We start from the raw sequence: 19,482 nt of genomic DNA, 5'->3' as shown, positions 1-19,482 counted from the left end.
AGTATAAACATTAGCAGATTTTAAAGTGTTTATTGGTTCTATTTACATAGCAATTACAAGAAAATAAAATAAAACCATGTACTTTCTGATTTGTTTTACCCAGAAATACATCTGTTTAATTAGCATTCATAAAGAAAACAGAGCATACAAATAAAATAAAAAACATATTGAAATCCAGTGTCCGTCTTTCTACAACTCAGATTTCTCCCTCTAATTTGGTCCCCTCTAGTCTGAGGTCTGCATCATTCCTGCCTACAGTGAAAAGGCTGACGACAGCAAGCAGAGCGGCCAGCATCATCCCTGCACAGCCTGCAAACATGTGTCTGGTGCCACTGCCAGCCTCACCCGCACCAGCACCTGACACCTCCCCGTGAAGAGCCAGCAGCCCCAGGCAAGCCAGGAGGTGAAGAGGCAAACGAAACCAAGCCAGCACGGCAGCTCTGCGTTCCATGGGAACCACGCGGCCCTGGAGAAAACTTACCGCCGGGAAATAAAGCCCGCAGGCTAGTTCAAGCAGAAGGAAGGCAAGAAGAGATTCCCTCGGCCGGGGCTGACCGGGCACAGTGGAGAACGTCAGCATGAAGAAGGAGAAGAAAGCTAGTAGAACGGCTAAGCAGAGCAGGTGACCGGGTTGGAGTCGATACGGGGCCGACGTGGCCAGCCGGAAAAGCGTGGAACCAGCCAAGCTGGCCGCCATCAGACAGGAGAAAATAATTCCTAGAGGCGGGCCATGTGGGTCCAATACAGGAGTCCAAAGAAAAACAAATATATAGAGAACACTTTCAAAAAGCGCCTGTACGCCACCTAAAAGCATAACACGGCGGTCTGACAGCAAGCAGCGCAGACCGTCCACGCAACTACGCCAGAAACGGGCCCGCGCTGACATTTGCAACTTTGGGGCGTTTACAGGGTTGAGAAAGGGGGCGTTCTTGTCTCTGTGTGCCCCCTCTTGACTGTCCTCCTGACCCCATTCAGACAGCACAAACCAGGCACAGGCGGCAAGGCTTGGGATCGCCAAAAGAAACGGAGCGACCGGCCCCAGGCCAAGCCATTCAGCAAACAAATTCGCCACCAGCCCGGCGCCAACTGCCAGTCCGTGATTCCAATTTGCAACTTTACCGAAAGTAACAGGGATCCATTCTTTGGGAAAATCATGGACATCAACGTGACCGTGCACATACCAGGCCTCAAAAGTGCTGGTTAGCAGAGAGGTGGACAGGCCTCCTAGAACACGTCCTAGTATGAGCACAAAATAGTCTTGTGACAGCTTGGTAATGCAGCAGATAGAATAGGTCAGGCAGAAGAGGAGACACGTTTGTCTTCGCCCAAGAAACTGTGGCAGCCAGCCAGCCACTGGAGCAAATAGCACGCATGAAGCCAGACCGAATACATATAGGATGGCAATCTGAGACTCCAGGAAGTTGTAATGTCTGTACAGTTTATAAAGGTAAGGTCCCTGCAGCCAGTCTGCCCAGAGGGCCAGGAGATACGCCTTCAGAAAGAGCTTTTGAAAACGTTGAAATGCCGGATTGGCGACAGCTGTTTGTGCGGCCTGGAATGAGGTGAGACGACGGGCTGCGATCTCTAAAGCCACGCACAGTCCTGCCAAAACTATAAATGCCAGGTATGCTGTCACAAACATGATGGACAGGTTTCAGGTGACTGGAGTAATCCTAAATAATCCTAGATCCTCCTCCTCCTACAGCTCTTGGTCCAGTGAAATGTATGGTTCATCTGAGGAAAGGAAAAAAATGATAAGGAGGAGTGCATAATATACCATAAATGCCAAACAAATGTTAAAAAAAACAATTGTTTTGTACCAAAAAATTACATTCTTCATCATGCGCCTGCTGGGTAATTTCAGGTTGACAGCTCGACTTCTGAAATGAGCCACATGGACACTTGTAATACATTATATAAAAACACTGACCCATAATATATATATTAAATATATACAACCATAAATACACCTACCTTACTCTTAACATCGTCCTGAAAAGTTTGAAGTCTTCGCTAATTTTGGGAGGCAAACTACCTTTACTATGCCATGATTCCATATGATTTTACAGCATAAATGTCTGCAATACTTGCCTTTCTGCTCTACATCACAATATCCGTGTGTGTTTCCGGGTTACTCAAACGTAATGACGCAGGACGCTGTTCGTAGCTTATAAATATTAATTACGTATCACGGCGTACGCAGAGCCATAGAAATGCGTACGTACGTAAGCGTAACGTAACCAATCAGTAGAGCCATGAATAAGAGCTCTCTGGTTGTTTACGAAGGAGAAATTGGCAAATCTGAATTAACCAGTGCCGAATTAACGAATTATTCTGTTGTCAGAGACCGCTTGACAATATGAATATTAATTAGGTTATGTAGCAGGACTCTCCATCAAGTTTACCAAGCAACGTTGAATTAAGCGTAAATGAAACGTAAGCATGACTATATTAATATTCAATGGCATTTCTCTGCTGCAGGTGACCACACGATGTCACTATAACACCTTTTACTATGTAAATCAGTGTCGAATAATTTTATGGAATACATTTCTAATTGCTCTCAGACAATGCAATACCTCTAAAATATCATAGCTTCTACTAATAATTTTTTTAAACATAACAATACAGTTCATTTAATCTGGCTACATGCATGAGTTTCAATTAATTCTGTTATAATTGACAAGTAAAGACTAAATAGTAGCCTATGCTCGTCCAGTGTCTTGAATTAAAGTGGATTTACTGAGTCTGTTTGACAACCAAAACGTGACTGACAGTTTCAGGCCAGTTACAATTATTTCTACATCACTCTCAAAAGCTCCTGACATAAAGTCTACCGAGGAAAGGCATGCCAACCATTTAAGGTTTGTCGACTTATTTTATCGTTAGAAATTAAGCATGTACTGATGCAATATGTTACAGCATTTGATCAACATATAAGAAAAATATGCAACTGTTTTCTATTTGAATATATTTTGAAATATAGTTTATTCCTGTGATGGCAAAGCTGAAATTTCATCATTACGCCAGTCTTCGGTGTCACATGATCCTTCATATATCATTCTAATATGATAATACTGCTCAAGAAATATTTCTCATTATTGTGAATGCTGATTCTGATATGGATTCTGTGATATGCTAGTAAGATTGCTACTTTTATACATTAAAGGATGCATTAAAAAGTAAATTTAAAGACATGTATAATGTTACAAAAGATTCATATTGTTTAGATAAATGCTGTCCATTGGGTATCATGGTTTTCACTAAAATAATAAGCAGTTCTCAACAATAATAAGAACCATTTAGCACCAATAAAATTGGTTTTACTGATCAAATATTACTGTTTAACTTTTTAAAACTAAATTGCAGTGTGTGTGTGTGTGTGTGTTTGTGTGTGTGTGTGTGTGTGTGTGTGTGTGTGTGTGTGTGTGTGTGTGTGTGTGTGTGTGTGTGTGTGTGTGTGACAAAACAGACAACGTCAGAATAGATAATCTTGTATTTATATTGGGTCTACAGAAGAAAACTATTTACAAAATATACATTACCATATGATTTATTAACATTACTTCATCAGCCATTATAAAAATCAAGTCAATTGATCAAATCAACCACATGGCAGTCCAAAACGCCTTCTTGACATGCTTTGTGATCTCAGTAAATGCTGTACAGATACTGTGCTGGTGCCAGAAGTTCAGGGGCTCTTTCTCAATGCACATATGAACGGTCCATTGCTTACAAGGCACCAAACCCCCCGTCTCAGTCAAACACACGCCCGTGTATCCCTCATTCTCTGAACAGGGAAGTAAATCAGTGTAAATGTGCAGTATTTTCAGTAAGAAAACAACAAAACATAACATGCATAGGAAAGAATGCTGGTTTTGTATCCCTAGATTAAGATATATTCTTAAAGGAGAATGTGTGGAAATAAACTTTGACATACTGTATTCAGCTTAATGATGATGATTAATAAAAAAGCAAACGACAAATATGACAGATTTATCTAATCTCAAAAGTGAAATGACATTTAAAATATATTTCATTTGTTTCTTTTATTTATTTTTTAAACTTAAATGTTTGTTGTAGATACAGTAAATCGTCTGTGTGTTATACAATAACACAGGTGATAAATGTATATTTTATTGCCTCAAAATTAGATGTAACTGTATAAGTGATATATATGGCTTATGTACATGGTGTATTTCTGTCCCTTTCTCAAACACACAGGCACATACACTGACACAATTGGCTTGAAATGGTCCCTAAAATTACCTTTCTACTGTATACATGGTGTACTTGACTAAAGACTGTGTATTTCACTTTGCAGGCAGTACAGAGGAATGACCCGTTTTTTGGTCTTCAAAGGTTCTGTGGTAAGCTTATTTATGATGATGTGATGAAACTTCTCCTCTGATAAATATAATCAACATTGTTCTCGAGGCAAGCCGAACAGAAGGGCAATGCATGTATGAAAATGATCCGTGACAGCTTAAATGAAGATATAGTCTTGTTTAGAGCTTGCTGAGAGCCATCTGTTCATTGTGTTCCTCATTAACACGCATCATAACGAATGGTTCCTATGGGAACATGTTCAACATCTCTCCCTAAAATGAGCAGTCTTTCGCTTCCCCAACAGGAAAGGGTTTCTCTGATTGGCCAGTCGTGGCCTTTGGTCGAGTTTCAGCTGCACACGACCGATAGCTCAGGGATCGATGCGGAAGGCCAGCAGCTTGTCGGAGTGAAGGTTGTTGAGGGTGCGCAGGTCTGGCAGGCGCAGGAGCAGTTTGGGAAAGAGGGAGTTGTCGTCGGGACGGCGGCGAGTGACTAAGGTGCGCAGCGCTCGGATGAGTCCTTCCTGTAACTGTTCGACAGCCACAAAATCCGAAATGCCAGAGCAATCTGAGAATAAATGAAAAACCATTTATTATCAAAAACCAAAAGAACAATTATAAATAAATATTGAAATGTATATATACTGTATGTACTATGTTATCATTTAGAATTTCTCAAACAAATATTCTTTTATCGTACATTATAATGGTGCGATGCCTACATTTTAACATTTAGGATTTTAGTTTGGTGATTGATTGATTGATTGAGTTGGGATTTTTTTATTTAAAATAAATGTATTTTTATTTTAAAAAAATATCATGCAATGAAAGATCTTTGTTTTGGATTGATTTTTATTTTATAGATAAGAACTGTTAATTCTCCAAATTATTTTCTTTTGTGCACTGCGGAAGAAAGAAATTCATACTGTTTTGCAAATGCATGAAAATTGTGATTTAATAGTGTTATTAATTTGTTAACATTTTTGACTATCTTAAATTGCTCAGTTATAGGCTAGAACATAATAGCAGTGCATATTAAATACAATATTAAGATTATTATTTATAACACTAAGCTATAATTATATACTGTTTCTGTCCAGTGAACGCATACCCTGTGATGCATGTAATAAATAGCAGCTATTATAGCACTATTGAATCTGATTCCTGTGTTGCTCTTACCTGCAGAAACCAGCACCACTGCCATGAAGAGTGCCAACTCATCTGACTCCAGGCCCAGAGAGCTCAGCTTGGAACTAAACTCAAACATGGCGTCCAGCAAGGAGCCCATACCCAGACCCCTAAGAGTGCCCAGCGGGTATGTTTGCCCATTCAGAAAAGTCACAGATCTTTCCTTGTGGTTGAACAGTGAGCAAAACCTCACCATAAGCACCTGCAAAAGGCAACAACATAAGAAGGAGGTGAAAAATTTGACCCAGATGATGTGTGTAGTTTGACGTCCCTAAGGGGCTTAACACTGTGGCACTATCTACACATTGCCGTGTTTGTTTTGAGTGATTTGACATTAACCTTCAGCTTAACGGCGGCATGGGTTTGAATTAGGACGAATTGGGAAATCTGTTTGGGTAGTGCTGCTTTAATAGTATTAAAAGGAACGTAAAATGTCAGGAAAGTTACAAGGGTTATGTAATCAGTACCTGGAAAGTGCCTGCTTTGAGCAACATGACTTGATCATGCTGGCAGAGTTCCTGGAAGCCTGGAATGCCCTTTGCGAATTCAACCACTTCTCGTACAGCCGGCGTGAAGCACTGTGAGAAAGACTCCCACACCTGCTGACTGGAGACGCCAGGTGCTGACACGGGGCATGCGTTCAGTGGACAGGCCTATGAGAGAGACAGCATATAATACTTTTATTAGCACATATGCTTAATTTATTGATCTATTTATTGGCTACTAGTCAATATTTTATGTGTGTGTGTGTGTTTTCTTTTTTCTTTTTGTTTTGATTTAAAGGGAAAGTTCACTCAAATATGAATTTCTTTCTTCTGCTGAAAACAAAAGAAGATATTTTGAAGAATATCTGTACCCAAACAGTTGATGGGCCCCATTAACTTTCATAGTACAGGGGGAAAAATACTATGGAAGTCAATGGAGTCCAACTGTTTGGTTACTGACATTCTTCAAAATATCTGCTTTTGTGTTCAGCAGAAGAAAGAAATTCATACAGGTTTGAAACAACTTGAAGGTGAGTAAATAATGACAGAATTTTCATTTTTGGGTGAACTATCCCTTTAATTAATTCTTAATTCGTTTTTTGTTCATTTACAAAGCCCGTTAAATCCTTCACAAAACCAAATTCGGAAAACCCTGAGATGATGTAAAATGTAATGCAGCTTATATTGCTGATAACAAAGAATGGCATGAATATTGTTTCTCTTTGTATTTGTATACCAATATGGCACAAGCTTACACTATTCAAATCAATTTGTTAAATGAGTTAGGTCAAAAGTAATCTACAAGTTATCAAAAAGTAGTCCTTGTTACGTTACATGTACTTACCATAGTAATAACAGTAAGTTATGCATAATTATGTGCAACTAACCCTCAACCAAACCCTAATCCTATAGTAAGTACATGTAGTTAATTAATATTACACTGTAATTATGACACCTTAAAATAAAGTGTAACTTTAGTGCAATTATATTACCTAAAATGTGAAATTTAATAGATTACATTATTTACTACATTTTTTATGATGAAATATGTATTCAAGTAATGGGCTACAATTTGTAAGTAATCTACCAAGCACTGTATATCTTTTTAAAACATTACTCACCAACACTTTGGAGCCAGCAGCCAACTTAAACGGACACGAGGCCTGGCTTTGAGACTCGCTGGCCATGTAGCTGCGAGTGGGTTGTGAGGGCAGGCTGACACTAGACTGGGAGTGATTTTGGATGAATGAAGGAGCGTAGCTGTACCGACTGTTGTCCACCAATGAGACCAGGCATTTGCTGTCGTTGGAAGGAACTGGACAGCGAGGCGGGGCCGAGAAGCTTTCATGAGTAGCTGCGTGGTACCCTGCGAGAGGGCTCGCATTAGGATAGCTGCTGTCCTGAGAAGGGTTGTTCTGAAAGGTGCTCGTTCCGCCGTTGGTGTTCATGTTGCCCGCATACTTGTTTCTGTGGTCCTGCGTGTTTGTGAAGATGTCCTGGTAGGCTCGGGATAAGGCACCGATATCCTCTTTGGATTGGTTCTCGCTGGGGCTGGGAGGAAGTTCGCGTGACGGGGAGGTTTCCATGCCCATGGTGGACGATTCATTGAGGCTGTTCATGTAGCTCTGCATCTCATCCAAAAGACGCTGCTTCTCTCGTTTAGGGATGCGGCCGAAACGCACAGCTAGGGGTCAGAGAGAGAAAACAATAGGTTTAATGACAACATGAAGTCACATTTTTTCCCTAATACATTTGATTGAAACACAAAAGAACTGTTTTTGTCCACATAATGAATGACGGGGGTTCAGTTTTGGACCCCATTGACTTTCATTGTATGAAGAAAAACATTCACCCACAAAAGAAAATTTAAATGCATTTTGAATTTTCATTTCAAGTTGTCTTTAAATTTGAGACAAAATACATGTCTGGGATGTATTCAAGACATTTAATCTGATATCGAGTAGTCATATGGCATGTTAAAAATAATAATTGTTATGAAACCAAGGCATTTACTATGCAAATGGCTGATACACCAGACCATTAAGAGATTCTACTGATACGTAATCAAAATGTCCATGACCCATTTATTTCATAATAAATTGCATGGCGCTATTAGAGATAACCTAGTGTGACAAAATAAAATTGAAAATTGCTTTGGAAGTACAGCACAGCCACTCTGTAAGAGAAAACTTGCCATCCAGTACTGACAACGGTATTCTGAATTTATTGTCGTAGTGGTGTAAAATATGGATGAGCATTAAATGTGTCAGTGTGGTTTTCAATGCTTTCACATCTTTTGCACGCCCCTCACTCATTTCTCCATCACAACCCCTCCTCTAAGAAAACCTGTCAGCTGTTGAGTCTAAAAATAGCACCAATGCTACCATATGTCAACTCCCCCCACTCTTCATCTCTCTACCTCCCCATCCTATCTTCATCCCTATGCTGCTCGCACTACTCTCTGAAGCCGTAAGTAGGGCAGTGGGTCATGCAGAACCTGATGACAATGCCACGGTAATTGGGAGAGAAACTAATGACTGTGACAAGGAAAGGAGGGGAGAGGAAAGCAGAAAGGAGAGAAGATGAGAGACTGGTAATAGAGGAGAGGAGAGGAGAGGAGAGGAGAGGAGAGGAGAGGAGAGGAGAGGAGAGGAGAGGAGAGGAGAGGAGAGGAGAGAAGAGAAGAGAAGAGAGGTGAAGAGAAGAGAAGAGAAGAGAAGAGAAGAGAAGAGAAGAGAAGAGAAGAGAAGAGAAGAGAAGAGAAGAGAAGAGAAGAGAAGAGAAGAGAAGAGAAGAGAAGAGAATAGAGGTGACGGTTTTGTGGAGGTTTGGTTTTGTGGTACATCCTGGGTTACCAGATGTGAGAAAGATGCCCCATATATCATATATGTCTCAAAGCACCTGTATGAGAAAATTAGCCAAGAATTGAGAGGAAACATCTTTTTCGCTTATTTGCAACTAACTTGTTACCCATCAGCAGGATAAACAGAGTTTTACACCATTTGGCACACAAATTCCAGCACACCAACTCTGAATTTTAGCTTCACCTTTAAAAAATGTTGGTATGAATCTGATATCAAGACTACAAAGGTTCATCCTGTACAAAACAATGTGTGACACATACAGCTCCAGAGCGCTGCACTGATTACTGTCTGCACAATGGCAAGATCATAGCTGGCCCACTGTGTCAAACCAAACATCTGTTTGTATCACACAACCAAAATTAAGCAACTCACTGCTGTGAAGTGAAGTGAAATCAGGGTGTCTGCTTTATTGTGGTATTTGAGGCAGTTAAATGAGGTTTTCCTGTTTGTGCATGAGACACTGGCAAAGAAACAGGTTTCTAGGTTGTGGGCTCTAGCGCTCACAAGAACCATGGTTAAATGACTGTTTACCTCCCTCATTTTGCACCCAATGGACTCATTTTTGTTGGTGCCCTCATCCAGTGCAATCCCCTATCATAGCCAACCCTACACTGTCACGCACATCCGCTGGTAAACACTGCATGAAATGCTTCTGAGAACCTGACAGAAGTTAAACCCAGCTTAAATAGGTCACAATGTACGAGTATAATATGGCTCTCAGTTTATTTTGCCAAATTTCCTGAAAACTTTCATCAGATTTATCTTTCCTTCCAGTGTTATTTAAGGTTGAATCAACTGGATGAGGCATTGTTCTTCTGAAGAGTTCAGATGTGTGTCTTTTTTCTGCATCCCTTGCTTAATTTCTGCTGCAGAACAACATTAATTGCTGAGGATGTTATAAGGGCATGAGCGCGGTAATCAAGTCACCCGCGTTCCAATTTCTCAAAATAATTCTTGTATTTGCTGCAGTTTTCTAGATGACAGATAGCTTCAGGGACTGCATGACTCCATCCCTCATAAATCATTGTCTCTAGAAGGGATTGGGAGGCAGAGCTTAGGGAACGTGTGAGGGGGAAGGGTAAACCGATGGAGAGAAGGAAGGGAAAAAGAAAAGAAGGGAAAAGTTACCAATGGTGCAAGTCTAAAAGAGGAAAGTAGGTTGAAGTGTGTGTTGCCGGCCTGAAGAATGAGATGAAAGATCGACTTTTCGTTATTTGTCATATGTCAGTGACCTGATAACCTCCTAAAATTCTCACCGTCACGGGACATGCCAACAGAGAGGCATTTTTTGAAGCGGCAGTGTTGGCAGCGGTTGCGGTTCATGCGCATTATCAGGCAGTTCTCGTTCTTCACGCACATTTTGTAGTTAATGTTCTGCTGAATGCTACGGCGGAAAAAGCCCTGCAAAGAACGAAAGACATACATTATAATAAACCACAATGCTAGAAAAGACTCATCTACAGTATGTTTATTTTATCAGAGGCTCATTATGTCTTACCTTGCAGCCTTCACATGCATGGACACCATAGTGGAACCCTGATGCAATATCTCCACATACTTTACAAAGGAGCACCATGCCTCCAGTTTCTGCTCAGATAAAAATAGAAACATGGAGAGAATGGGGTCAGGACATAAAAAACACAAAGAAGGTGTCCTCGATATTAGGGACTTGTTATTCCTTTGTGAAAGAAGATGCTGACTGAGTGTGTTGCGTGTACTAAAAAGGAACCCACTTACTGGTAAATGTGCCTGTGAATCCACACGGCCTTTTACCGGCGATGGGATGGGAGTAGCTGTGCGGGTTTGAACATGCCGTGGAATTATTGTAGATTTCAGGGAACTGAAAGACCAGTTTTGGAGAAGGTGGTGTTCTATTATTTCTTTGCTGCTTGAGGGCCCCAATCTCAGTGAAGGTGACCTCCTCTGGTGAAGAGGGTTGGGAGTGAGAGGATGGAGACTGGGTTTGATAGCCACTAGAGGGGCTTCCTGGGCTTGGACAGGCACTGCCATTGGTACCAGCGTAGAGTATCACACTCCCTTTAGAAACACAAAAGTATATAAAAAAATATTCTTAGAATTGATTTTAAACCAGTGTTGCATTTTGTCATTGAAACACCTTGGCTTTTAACATGTTAAATCCCTAATCAAAAGTTAAGGTTATTTGTAATTCTGTCATGACAACTCTCAACTCAAGAGTTTGGCATGGTAATGAGTAGGCCTATGACAATAATCGTGTTTGGTGAAAATTATATCTGCTTCACTGATGCTTTTACTGTGGAACTTGCATGGTAAAATCATAGTAGGCCCCAAAGTACTTTCTATTTCTGACTTATAAAGAAATTGCAGAAATAGAAGGAGTGGTGTGGTATGCTAATATACAGTCTTTGACGCGAGAACGGATCTACCGATTCAATCCGATTCGTTTGTGAATCGACGCAACCTATGGATTGAAAAGCCCTATGGGGTCGCTGTTTATTTGCTATCTGTCAGGTAAATATAGGGTCCTTGGTCCTTGTATGTTTGATATTTCATACAAAAACCCGCTTACAGCATCTTTCAGAGAGAGGTGATGTAATTATCTAACTGACTGGGAGGTTTCCTCAGTCAGAACGAGCTCGCGCTAAAAATAGTGATGGCTGCACAGCAACATATTGCAAAGTTCCCTATTTGGTGAAATAACCCAGAATGTGTTTTGCACTTTTTGGTTTTAATAGGCACACGTATTTTAAATAAAAGCATCGGCTTGTTTAATTTCCATTTCCCCGCAGGTTTCTCTTTTTCTCCCTTTGGTTTTCTGCATCCTATCACATCCTCTCCGGTCATGCGCGCAGGATGAGCTGAGACATGGTCTCACGTGTTCACAAGCTCTCCCGCCTCTCCACTCCAATAATAGCCCTGGCATAGTGCCCCAGCCAAACTGCACAACACCTGACCGCCGCCTCACATGGATTCCTGACACCGTTCCTGCCCAAACCAAATCCGCAGTCTCGTGTTAACAGCTACAACAATCGCGAGTCGCGAGCATCAAAATCATACACAGGGAGCGCGCAGTGGAGGACACCGTGTCAGCTTTGCGATGATGTTACGTTTCCCGCACAGAGACAGAGGGGCAATTAGGAGTCACGTTTTGTTAGAATGTGAACTGTGGCTTTCAATTTAACTTTTTAAACAACCAGAGGACACAGTCTGTCAGATCTGGGCCAACAGAATGCGATTTAGAGCTGCAGTGTTCAAAATGTTTCGGGAATCACTTGCCATATGATTCTTTAACGATGCAGCCTATGTAATGGATTGGTGGTTTTTAACAGGCAAACTATTTGATTTATGATATTATCCTAAACAAAATGGTTCTTGCTTGTGAAAACAATGAAGTTGGCTTTAATTAGCCTGTTTATGCCTGTAGTTCTAGGTGGTTGCTTACTGTCAATTGTAATAAGCCCATGTCTCTATGATATTCCTATTCCTATATGTTCAAAGGTTCCTTTTGAGTCCACAGTTGGGGGATTTCTTCCTACCCATTCTGTTATTTTATGGGAATAAACTGACTGGCCTATCAGATCACTGGAGTAATGGCATTTCTCTCCTCTGCATTCTGCGTGCTTTGAGCTATCATTAATATCCGTAGTATGAGTTACATAGCAAATTGTGTACTTGGTAAGGTTTTGAATGACATCTAACCTTGTCTGGTACACACACACCACTAGAAAAATATATTGATTCATGCTGACACAAACCTGAAGTGTATTCAATGGGATAGTTGACCCCAAAATTCTCTGAACATTAACTCAACCTCATGTTGGAAATGCATACAATCTTTCTTGTGTGGAACACAAAATGAGTTATCTAACAGAATGTTCAAGCTGCTTTTCCCCCTGTACAATGAAAGTCAATAGTGTTCTTGGTTCCTATTCGCTTTCATTGTATGTTCCTGATTGCAAAATATCTCTGCAACATGAGGATGAGGAACTATGGTTTCTGCACAATGACAATGACAATAGGGTAAATATTTCCTTAAGCAACTTTCCTCTTACTGTTACTTTTAATCAGTTTTATGATGTACACATAATTTGGAACTCTTCCGTAAACAAGTTCCTGCTCCTTTGTTTGTTTTTGTGATCCCTCCACAGGCACGTGCAGTGGGAATTATTACTACTACAATGCTGGATTTTACAACCTTGATGGTTAATCCTACCTGAGCAATGCTCAGCCCCACCCCACCCACATACACAGAAATATTCCCACCTAGACACACATGTGAGGCAATAAATATTAAAGCGACAATGGCATTTAGGATAACAGGACACGCCCCTTATTAAACTAAGGCTTAACTGTTTTTAGAACCCATTTCAAATGACCACAAAACAATCTAAAACTGCAATTATATTCATCTGAAATGATTATTGAAATATAATTTGCTGTGTCCTGCCCTTAAAATAATCAACTTGTAATATAAGGGACAGTCCAGCAGCTTCTACAAGCTGCACGAGGAGCCTGCACACGTCATTGCAAGCCAGTATAAATTGGGGTCAGTGGAAACACCAGCCTTAATTGGAGAATCAGCAGGTCTCCGGCAGCTCTTTGTGAGCTTAGGCAACTCATGTAAACGCTAATCTGCTAGTGAGCAAAGACAAGCGTAGGAACGTGAGGACTTTGCAGGGACAATAATTCCCTCCTCCCTGATCTCAAACACTGGCATGGTCTCCCTTCCTCCCTCCCTCCCTCCCTCTCTCCCTTCCTTGCGGAAAATAGCTGAAATCTACCTTGCATGACTGCTTTGTGCATTTGACGTGATATACAGCATCTGCATTTGTGAGGTTTGGGGATGCAAGAAATTTGTGCATATTCCAAACATACAAGTAAAATTATTGAGAAAAAAAGCATGTTTTTACTTTTTAAAACACCTTTTTTTTTCAACTTTTGTTTTGAGTGGAAGCATACCGTTTGTTTGCTATTCAAGTCAATGTGCTCACTTATCTATATAAATGTATTTAATTGGGTTAATACATCCAGAACTGCCATTCTAAAGTGGGTCAAAAGCACAGGAATCTGAACCATTTAAGGCAAAGAGTTTTCACTCTTAAAAATAAAGGTTATTTGGCTGGGTGTTTCATTAAGAACCATAAAAATGGTTACTAATAAACGGTTCTCTTTAGGGAACCAAAAATGGTTCTTCTATGGCGTCTCCGGGAAATCCCCTTTTTGGCACCTTTTTTAAGGGTGTAAAGTCCTCCTGCCCCCATGGGAGGGTTCATTCATAATTTACAAAATATATTGAGTATGAATATTGCATTTTGTGACACATTTATTTAATTTCTTAATGTTAATTTCTCCTTGCAGTCTACATATTATGTATTTGTGTCAACGTTTTGTAGCTTGCTCATTTGGTTGGCACTATTGAAGCTGCTTGGAAACTATTAAGCAAAGTGTTATAATGTTTCTTCAAGAACACATAACAGGTCTATATTTGATACAAAATAAATATTTAATATTTTCATAATCTGTTCAAGCTTTAGTGAGCTATAGTGGTGTCTATGATACAACGCTTAGCATTTGGCACTCATATAATAATGTAGCACCTGTTATATTTAATGTAGACAGATAGCTAATTAAAGAAGTAGAAAAAACTATTTGGAGGTCTAAATGTTTAAAAGCCTATAAAATCCCAAACTGCCCTCAAAATCTCTCAAAGCGAGCGCAAAAATGTACATTTGGGTAGGGCATTTCGTACAATGCAGAATGTTCTCATGCTGTCATGAAGCTGTTTATGGGAACCCCTCCAAAGAAAAAGTTGCATGAGGCGGGAAAACGTGATGAGGCGCTACACTGACGGTATGAAATCGCTGACCCACTGACCAGCCTCCCCCTTTCTAGCTTTCAATCTGCATCAAAACATAGAATCACTGAAAGAACCGGTGGGGGCGGGGGCGTAGAAATCACGCGCCGCACGCGGCTGAGAGAGCGCATGCACGTGAGGACAATGTAGGCGCGAGGGATGCATGAGTTCAGTGGGAAGATACGCGCGCGCGCCTCGCTCCCAAAAGCAAAGCTAAGAGCCTCGCGCGCCTCTCTTATAAAACAGAGCAATATAATATTACAGGCAATAGGCTATTTACGAATGGTGGGGTGTGTGTTGGGGTCCGTTATTCGGGGGTCCGTTATTCCAGAGTGCCATAAACGTCATATAATTTTTGTTTTTAACGAAGTATTAAAATAAAACTTGCTATAGCCTAATGAAAATAATGCAAGATCATGTTGTTGCACAATACTCACATAGCCTATTCAACCAACCCAGAGATTTCATAAGCAATTTTCTAAAGCAGCTGAAGTCAGTAGGTTAGTAAACCAAACCATAATTGCCATAGTTCAACAGGTTTGCATACGGATTTACATGTTGGGGAATAACATTATGTAGTCCTTTTGAAGATGAATATTGATTCTATTTTTGACTTGAATGAAAGCACTTTATTTTGGTGCTACCATATTAACCCATTGGGTACCTGGAAAACTTTAGCCTATATTAGAATAGCTCCGCACCCTCCATAGGCTATATGAAGGCTACTATAGAAACGGAGACACCCAAAAAAAATTGTATTAATTATTATTATTATTATTATTTTTACCAGTATCCGACTGAATCTAGCCTACTTATATTTAATGTAGATATTCAAAAAATAAATAATAATAATAATAATAAAACAGGTACGCTTGTATAGATAGTATAATAGCCTACCAAACATTATATTGGTTATTGCATGGACAATACACAAATAAGATATTGTTGCATCCCTAATACAAATTGATGTGGGTTGTATCTAATCTCAAAGTCACATGTATGAGTTGATGTGTTGGGTAGCCCTTTATTTCCTTGTTTCCTTGTTTTCCGTTGTCTACCACTCATAGGTCATGTGTTCGGATGTTATTATTTCCCTGATTTTAATGACTTTATGCACCATGTTATTGTGCCTCGTATTTGTTTTCAAGGCTTTCTGTCAAAAGCACAGAGTTGAGAGGGTGCGCCAGGCACGAGAAATTGTTTCCATCACCTGTTCCGGAACGTGACTGCAGCTTTTGTAAATGAATCAGGCGTAAATGAACATTTAAGTGGACTTGGTTGACTGAGCCAGCATGTAATTGGCCCTTGGCTTACCTTTGTAATGAACCACTACCCAAATCAGCTTAACCGGTTAACCTCCTTGGACGAAGGCTAGTGCACACTCAAGTAAAGTTCAATTATTACAAACTTTATTGCATTAGTTCCCATGTTCCTCAAGAGCACACCAACTTTCCTAGAGTGTTGGGACTGTGAAGGATGTCTTTTTCTGCTTTGTTTTGAGGATCTTGTGATTACTGCCCATAGTTTACACTAGTAAAGTGTGTTGATAAGCCAGAGCCAAGTTTGACAGCGCTCTTATCTCTAGCTTGGACCTTCTACACGTGAGTTTGTTTTCAATGCTTGTAGCAGGAAGTTGTCAGCACATACGCCTGTTTCTATGATTCCATGAAAGCAAGGGTTTATGACAGCAGTTACTCTAAGTATGGTAATGTTTATCTCCATCATTTATGTGATTCACACAGTGGAGTAGACTGATACTATATATAGATGCACTTTGTAGTCTTTAAGCTGCACTGATGATGAGTCTGCCAAGCGCAATCATCAAAGCATGCCCATGCCTTCATGATGACACCTGCTTAGATCATCTACTGCAAACCAGTGTATCTAAATATGTAACTGAATATAATTCATCACCATACTGTAGAACACCTTCCCTATGAGTAGTTCATATGATAGAGCATGCTAAAGTTTTATAACCTTATCTTTTAACTGCATTGTGTATATAAACAGTTTAATTAGACAAAATCATAATTACACAGCATGAAAATAAGCTTAATTATGAGCTAAGCATTTGCATGAATTGACAGAATATTTATGATGATGATGAATATAATTCAGTTTGTTAAGAAGCACAGATAGATCTGCATTTGCAGATAGAAAGCATTGCCACCAATAATATATAAATAATAATAATAATAACCTTTATCTGACCTATAAGCATGGAATGATCATTCAATTTAATATTATTATTTAATATACTTTAATATTATTATCATTAGTATGTGGCATTAAGTATGATATAACATCATCAAGCATGCCTAATGTATTTTTTTTCCAATTTAAAATACTACTACTAATAATAATAATAATAATAATAATAATAATAATAATAATAATAATCATACACTATCAGCAAGAAGAATAAGAAGAAATGTATTACTTACCAGGACTGCTATCCATCTTTGATATGCTTTGCAAGATCCTCTGTCTTCAGAATTGTTGTCTTCAAGAAAGTCTGTTTGTGTCAGTGTGTTAAAGTCTGGTGAAAGCAGGTTAAAAAAGTCACGAAATGCCTGCACATGCAGTGAGCAGCCCAAAGAAGACAGACAGTATCTCTCGCACAGAGCATTTGGCAGCGGAGCCAAATAGTCGCTAGAAAATACAGTCGGTCACAGGTGTGCAGACGCACCTTCCGCGCGCAGCTATACCTGAGCTCTGTTCTTGAGCGAGTATGAAGGACGCTTTTAGGTATGCCTAGTGATGATGCCTCACGTCTGCCCGCTCATTGCCATCAGCATCTCTGTGGGACTGTCAAACTCCACATCCACTCCCAGGCAGCCAAGCACACACCCTTACACACCCACATCAATCACGTTTTCAGGTGACAGGTAAATGTGACTGGATTTAGGGAAGGGAAGCTCTGTTGTTCTCTTTGACCGGGATTTATCTCACTCTAACGTGCCCCATGCTCTCCTAGCTTTCTCTTTTCCTCTTGATCCTAGCGTGCATTTTCATTGGCGGGGGTGTAGCCTAAGAGCCGAGCTGAGCTGGATGCGCTTATTCGAGCGCGCTACGTGCTGGTAAAGCCACTCTGCATGTGCCCTCTGCATGTGCCGCGGAAAGCGCTGTCCTACTGACACACATTTTTTTGCAAAACACAGCGTGAGACCAGGCGACATGAGAGGCACGCACATGTACTGCAGGCGGGGCTATGCGTGACTGCGGCGCGCTTCTTTTAAAATCTCGTCCAGCATGTGAATGATGCATGGAGTTATGACTGACATAAACAAGTGCATGAACACTTTTGAGCTGTGTTATCATAGCTTCGCCTATCTTAAAATGTAAAAGATATCATAGGCTACACAATAGCATGTTTTTGACCAGCAAATAATTCAATCAATAATTAGAATAAATTATACACTCTAAAAAAAATGGTGCTATTCATACCCATTCCAAAAAAAGTTGGGACACTGTACAAATTGTGGGGGGAAAAAAACAGAATGCAATGATGTTGAAGTTTCAAATTTTATCATTTTATTCAGAATACAACATAGACGACATATCAAATGTTTAAACTGAGAAAATTAATAATTTTAAAGGAAAAATAAGTTGATTTTAAATTTCATGACATTAACACATCTCAAAAAAGTTGGAACAAGGCCATGTTTACCACTGTGTGGCATCCCCTCTTCTTTTGATAACAGTCTGCAAACGCCTGGGGACTGAGGAGACAAGTTGCGTTTGGAGACAAGTTTAGGAATGCTGTCCCATTCTTGTCTACTTTAGGGTTCTACTTGCTCAACTGTCTTAGGTCTTCTTTGTCGCATCTTCCTTTTTATAATGTGCCAAATGTTTTCTATGGGTGAAAGATCTGGACTGCTGGCTGCCTGGAGCTTTCTTCTATGCAGCCCTGATGTTTTAATTGATACAGTATGTGGTCTGGCATTGTCTTGTTGGAAAATGCAAGGTCTTCCTTCAAAGAGACGACGTCTGGTTGGGAGCATATGTTGTTCTAGAACTTGGATATAACTTTAAGCCTTGGTTTTGCCTTTCCTGATCTGTAAGCTGCCCATGCCACATGCACTCATGCAACCCCATACCATCAGAGATGCAGGCTTCTGAACTGAGCACAAGAAAAAAGATAACAACTCGGTTTGTCCTTGTCCTCTTTAGTCCGGATGACATGGCGTCCCAGTTTTCCCACACACAAAAAAAACCTTAAAATTTTGATTCATCTGACCACAGAACAGTTTTCCACTTTGCCACAGTCCAATATTTTAAATGAGCCTTGGCCCAGAGAAAACGCCTGCGCTTCTGGATCAAGTTTAGATGTGGCTTCTTTTTTGACCTATAGAGTTTTAGCCGGCAACAAATGGCACAGTGGATTGTGTTCACCGACAATGTTTTTTGGAAGTATTCCTGAGCCCATGTTGTGATTTACATTACACTCAATGTAATAATGCAGTGCCATCTAAGGGCCCAAAGATCACGGGCATCCAGTATGGTTTTCTGGCCTTGACCATTACGCACAGAGATTGTTCCAGATTCTCTGAATCTTTGGATGATATTATGCACTGTAGAAGATGATAACTTCAAACTCTTTGCAATTTTTCTCTGAGAAACTCCTTTCTGATATCGCTCTAATATTTTAGAGTCACTGCCACTATGAGAGCCTCATTTTATATCCAATCATGTTGCCAATTGACCTAATAAGTTGCAAATTGGTCCTCCAGCTGTTCTTTATATGTACATTTCATTTTTCTAAGCCTCTTATTGCTACCCTA

General features: G+C 40.2%; 3 protein-coding genes across 3 annotated transcripts in view; 1 reads left to right on the top strand and 2 right to left on the bottom strand.

The window, feature by feature from the left end:
- Positions 1–54: 54 nt before the first annotated feature.
- On the bottom strand, positions 55–2,153 carry mfsd5 (major facilitator superfamily domain containing 5). The gene is made up of 3 exons (XM_067445731.1): positions 1,975–2,153; positions 1,821–1,880; positions 55–1,734 (listed from the first exon to the last, which is right to left on the bottom strand). Exon 3 carries the CDS (start codon positions 1,640–1,642, stop codon positions 197–199), a length of 1,446 nt encoding a protein of 481 aa, XP_067301832.1. The 5' UTR covers positions 1,643–1,734; positions 1,821–1,880; positions 1,975–2,153; the 3' UTR covers positions 55–196.
- Positions 2,154–3,481: 1,328 nt separating this feature from the next.
- On the bottom strand, positions 3,482–17,895 carry nr1d4a (nuclear receptor subfamily 1, group D, member 4a). The gene is made up of 8 exons (XM_067445726.1): positions 17,143–17,895; positions 10,603–10,902; positions 10,364–10,452; positions 10,122–10,266; positions 7,123–7,685; positions 5,984–6,169; positions 5,508–5,718; positions 3,482–4,896 (listed from the first exon to the last, which is right to left on the bottom strand). The coding sequence occupies exons 1-8, from the start codon at positions 17,156–17,158 to the stop codon at positions 4,700–4,702; spliced, it is 1,707 nt and encodes a 568-aa protein (XP_067301827.1). The 5' UTR covers positions 17,159–17,895; the 3' UTR covers positions 3,482–4,699.
- Positions 5,522–19,482, top strand: part of rarga (retinoic acid receptor gamma a) — an 89,991-nt gene continuing 76,030 nt past the window's right edge. Inside the window, exon 1 of the mRNA XM_067445727.1 lies at positions 5,522–5,643. The gene's annotated coding sequence lies outside the window, so the exon portion shown is untranslated. The remainder of the gene's footprint in view (positions 5,644–19,482) is intronic.

The sequence above is a fragment of the Pseudorasbora parva genome, chromosome 6 (genome assembly GCF_024679245.1).
Source record: "Pseudorasbora parva isolate DD20220531a chromosome 6, ASM2467924v1, whole genome shotgun sequence".
Lineage (NCBI taxonomy): Eukaryota > Metazoa > Chordata > Actinopteri > Cypriniformes > Gobionidae > Pseudorasbora > Pseudorasbora parva.
Note: the sequence above shows the minus strand (reverse complement) of the source record. Positions and strands in the feature narration are given on the sequence as shown.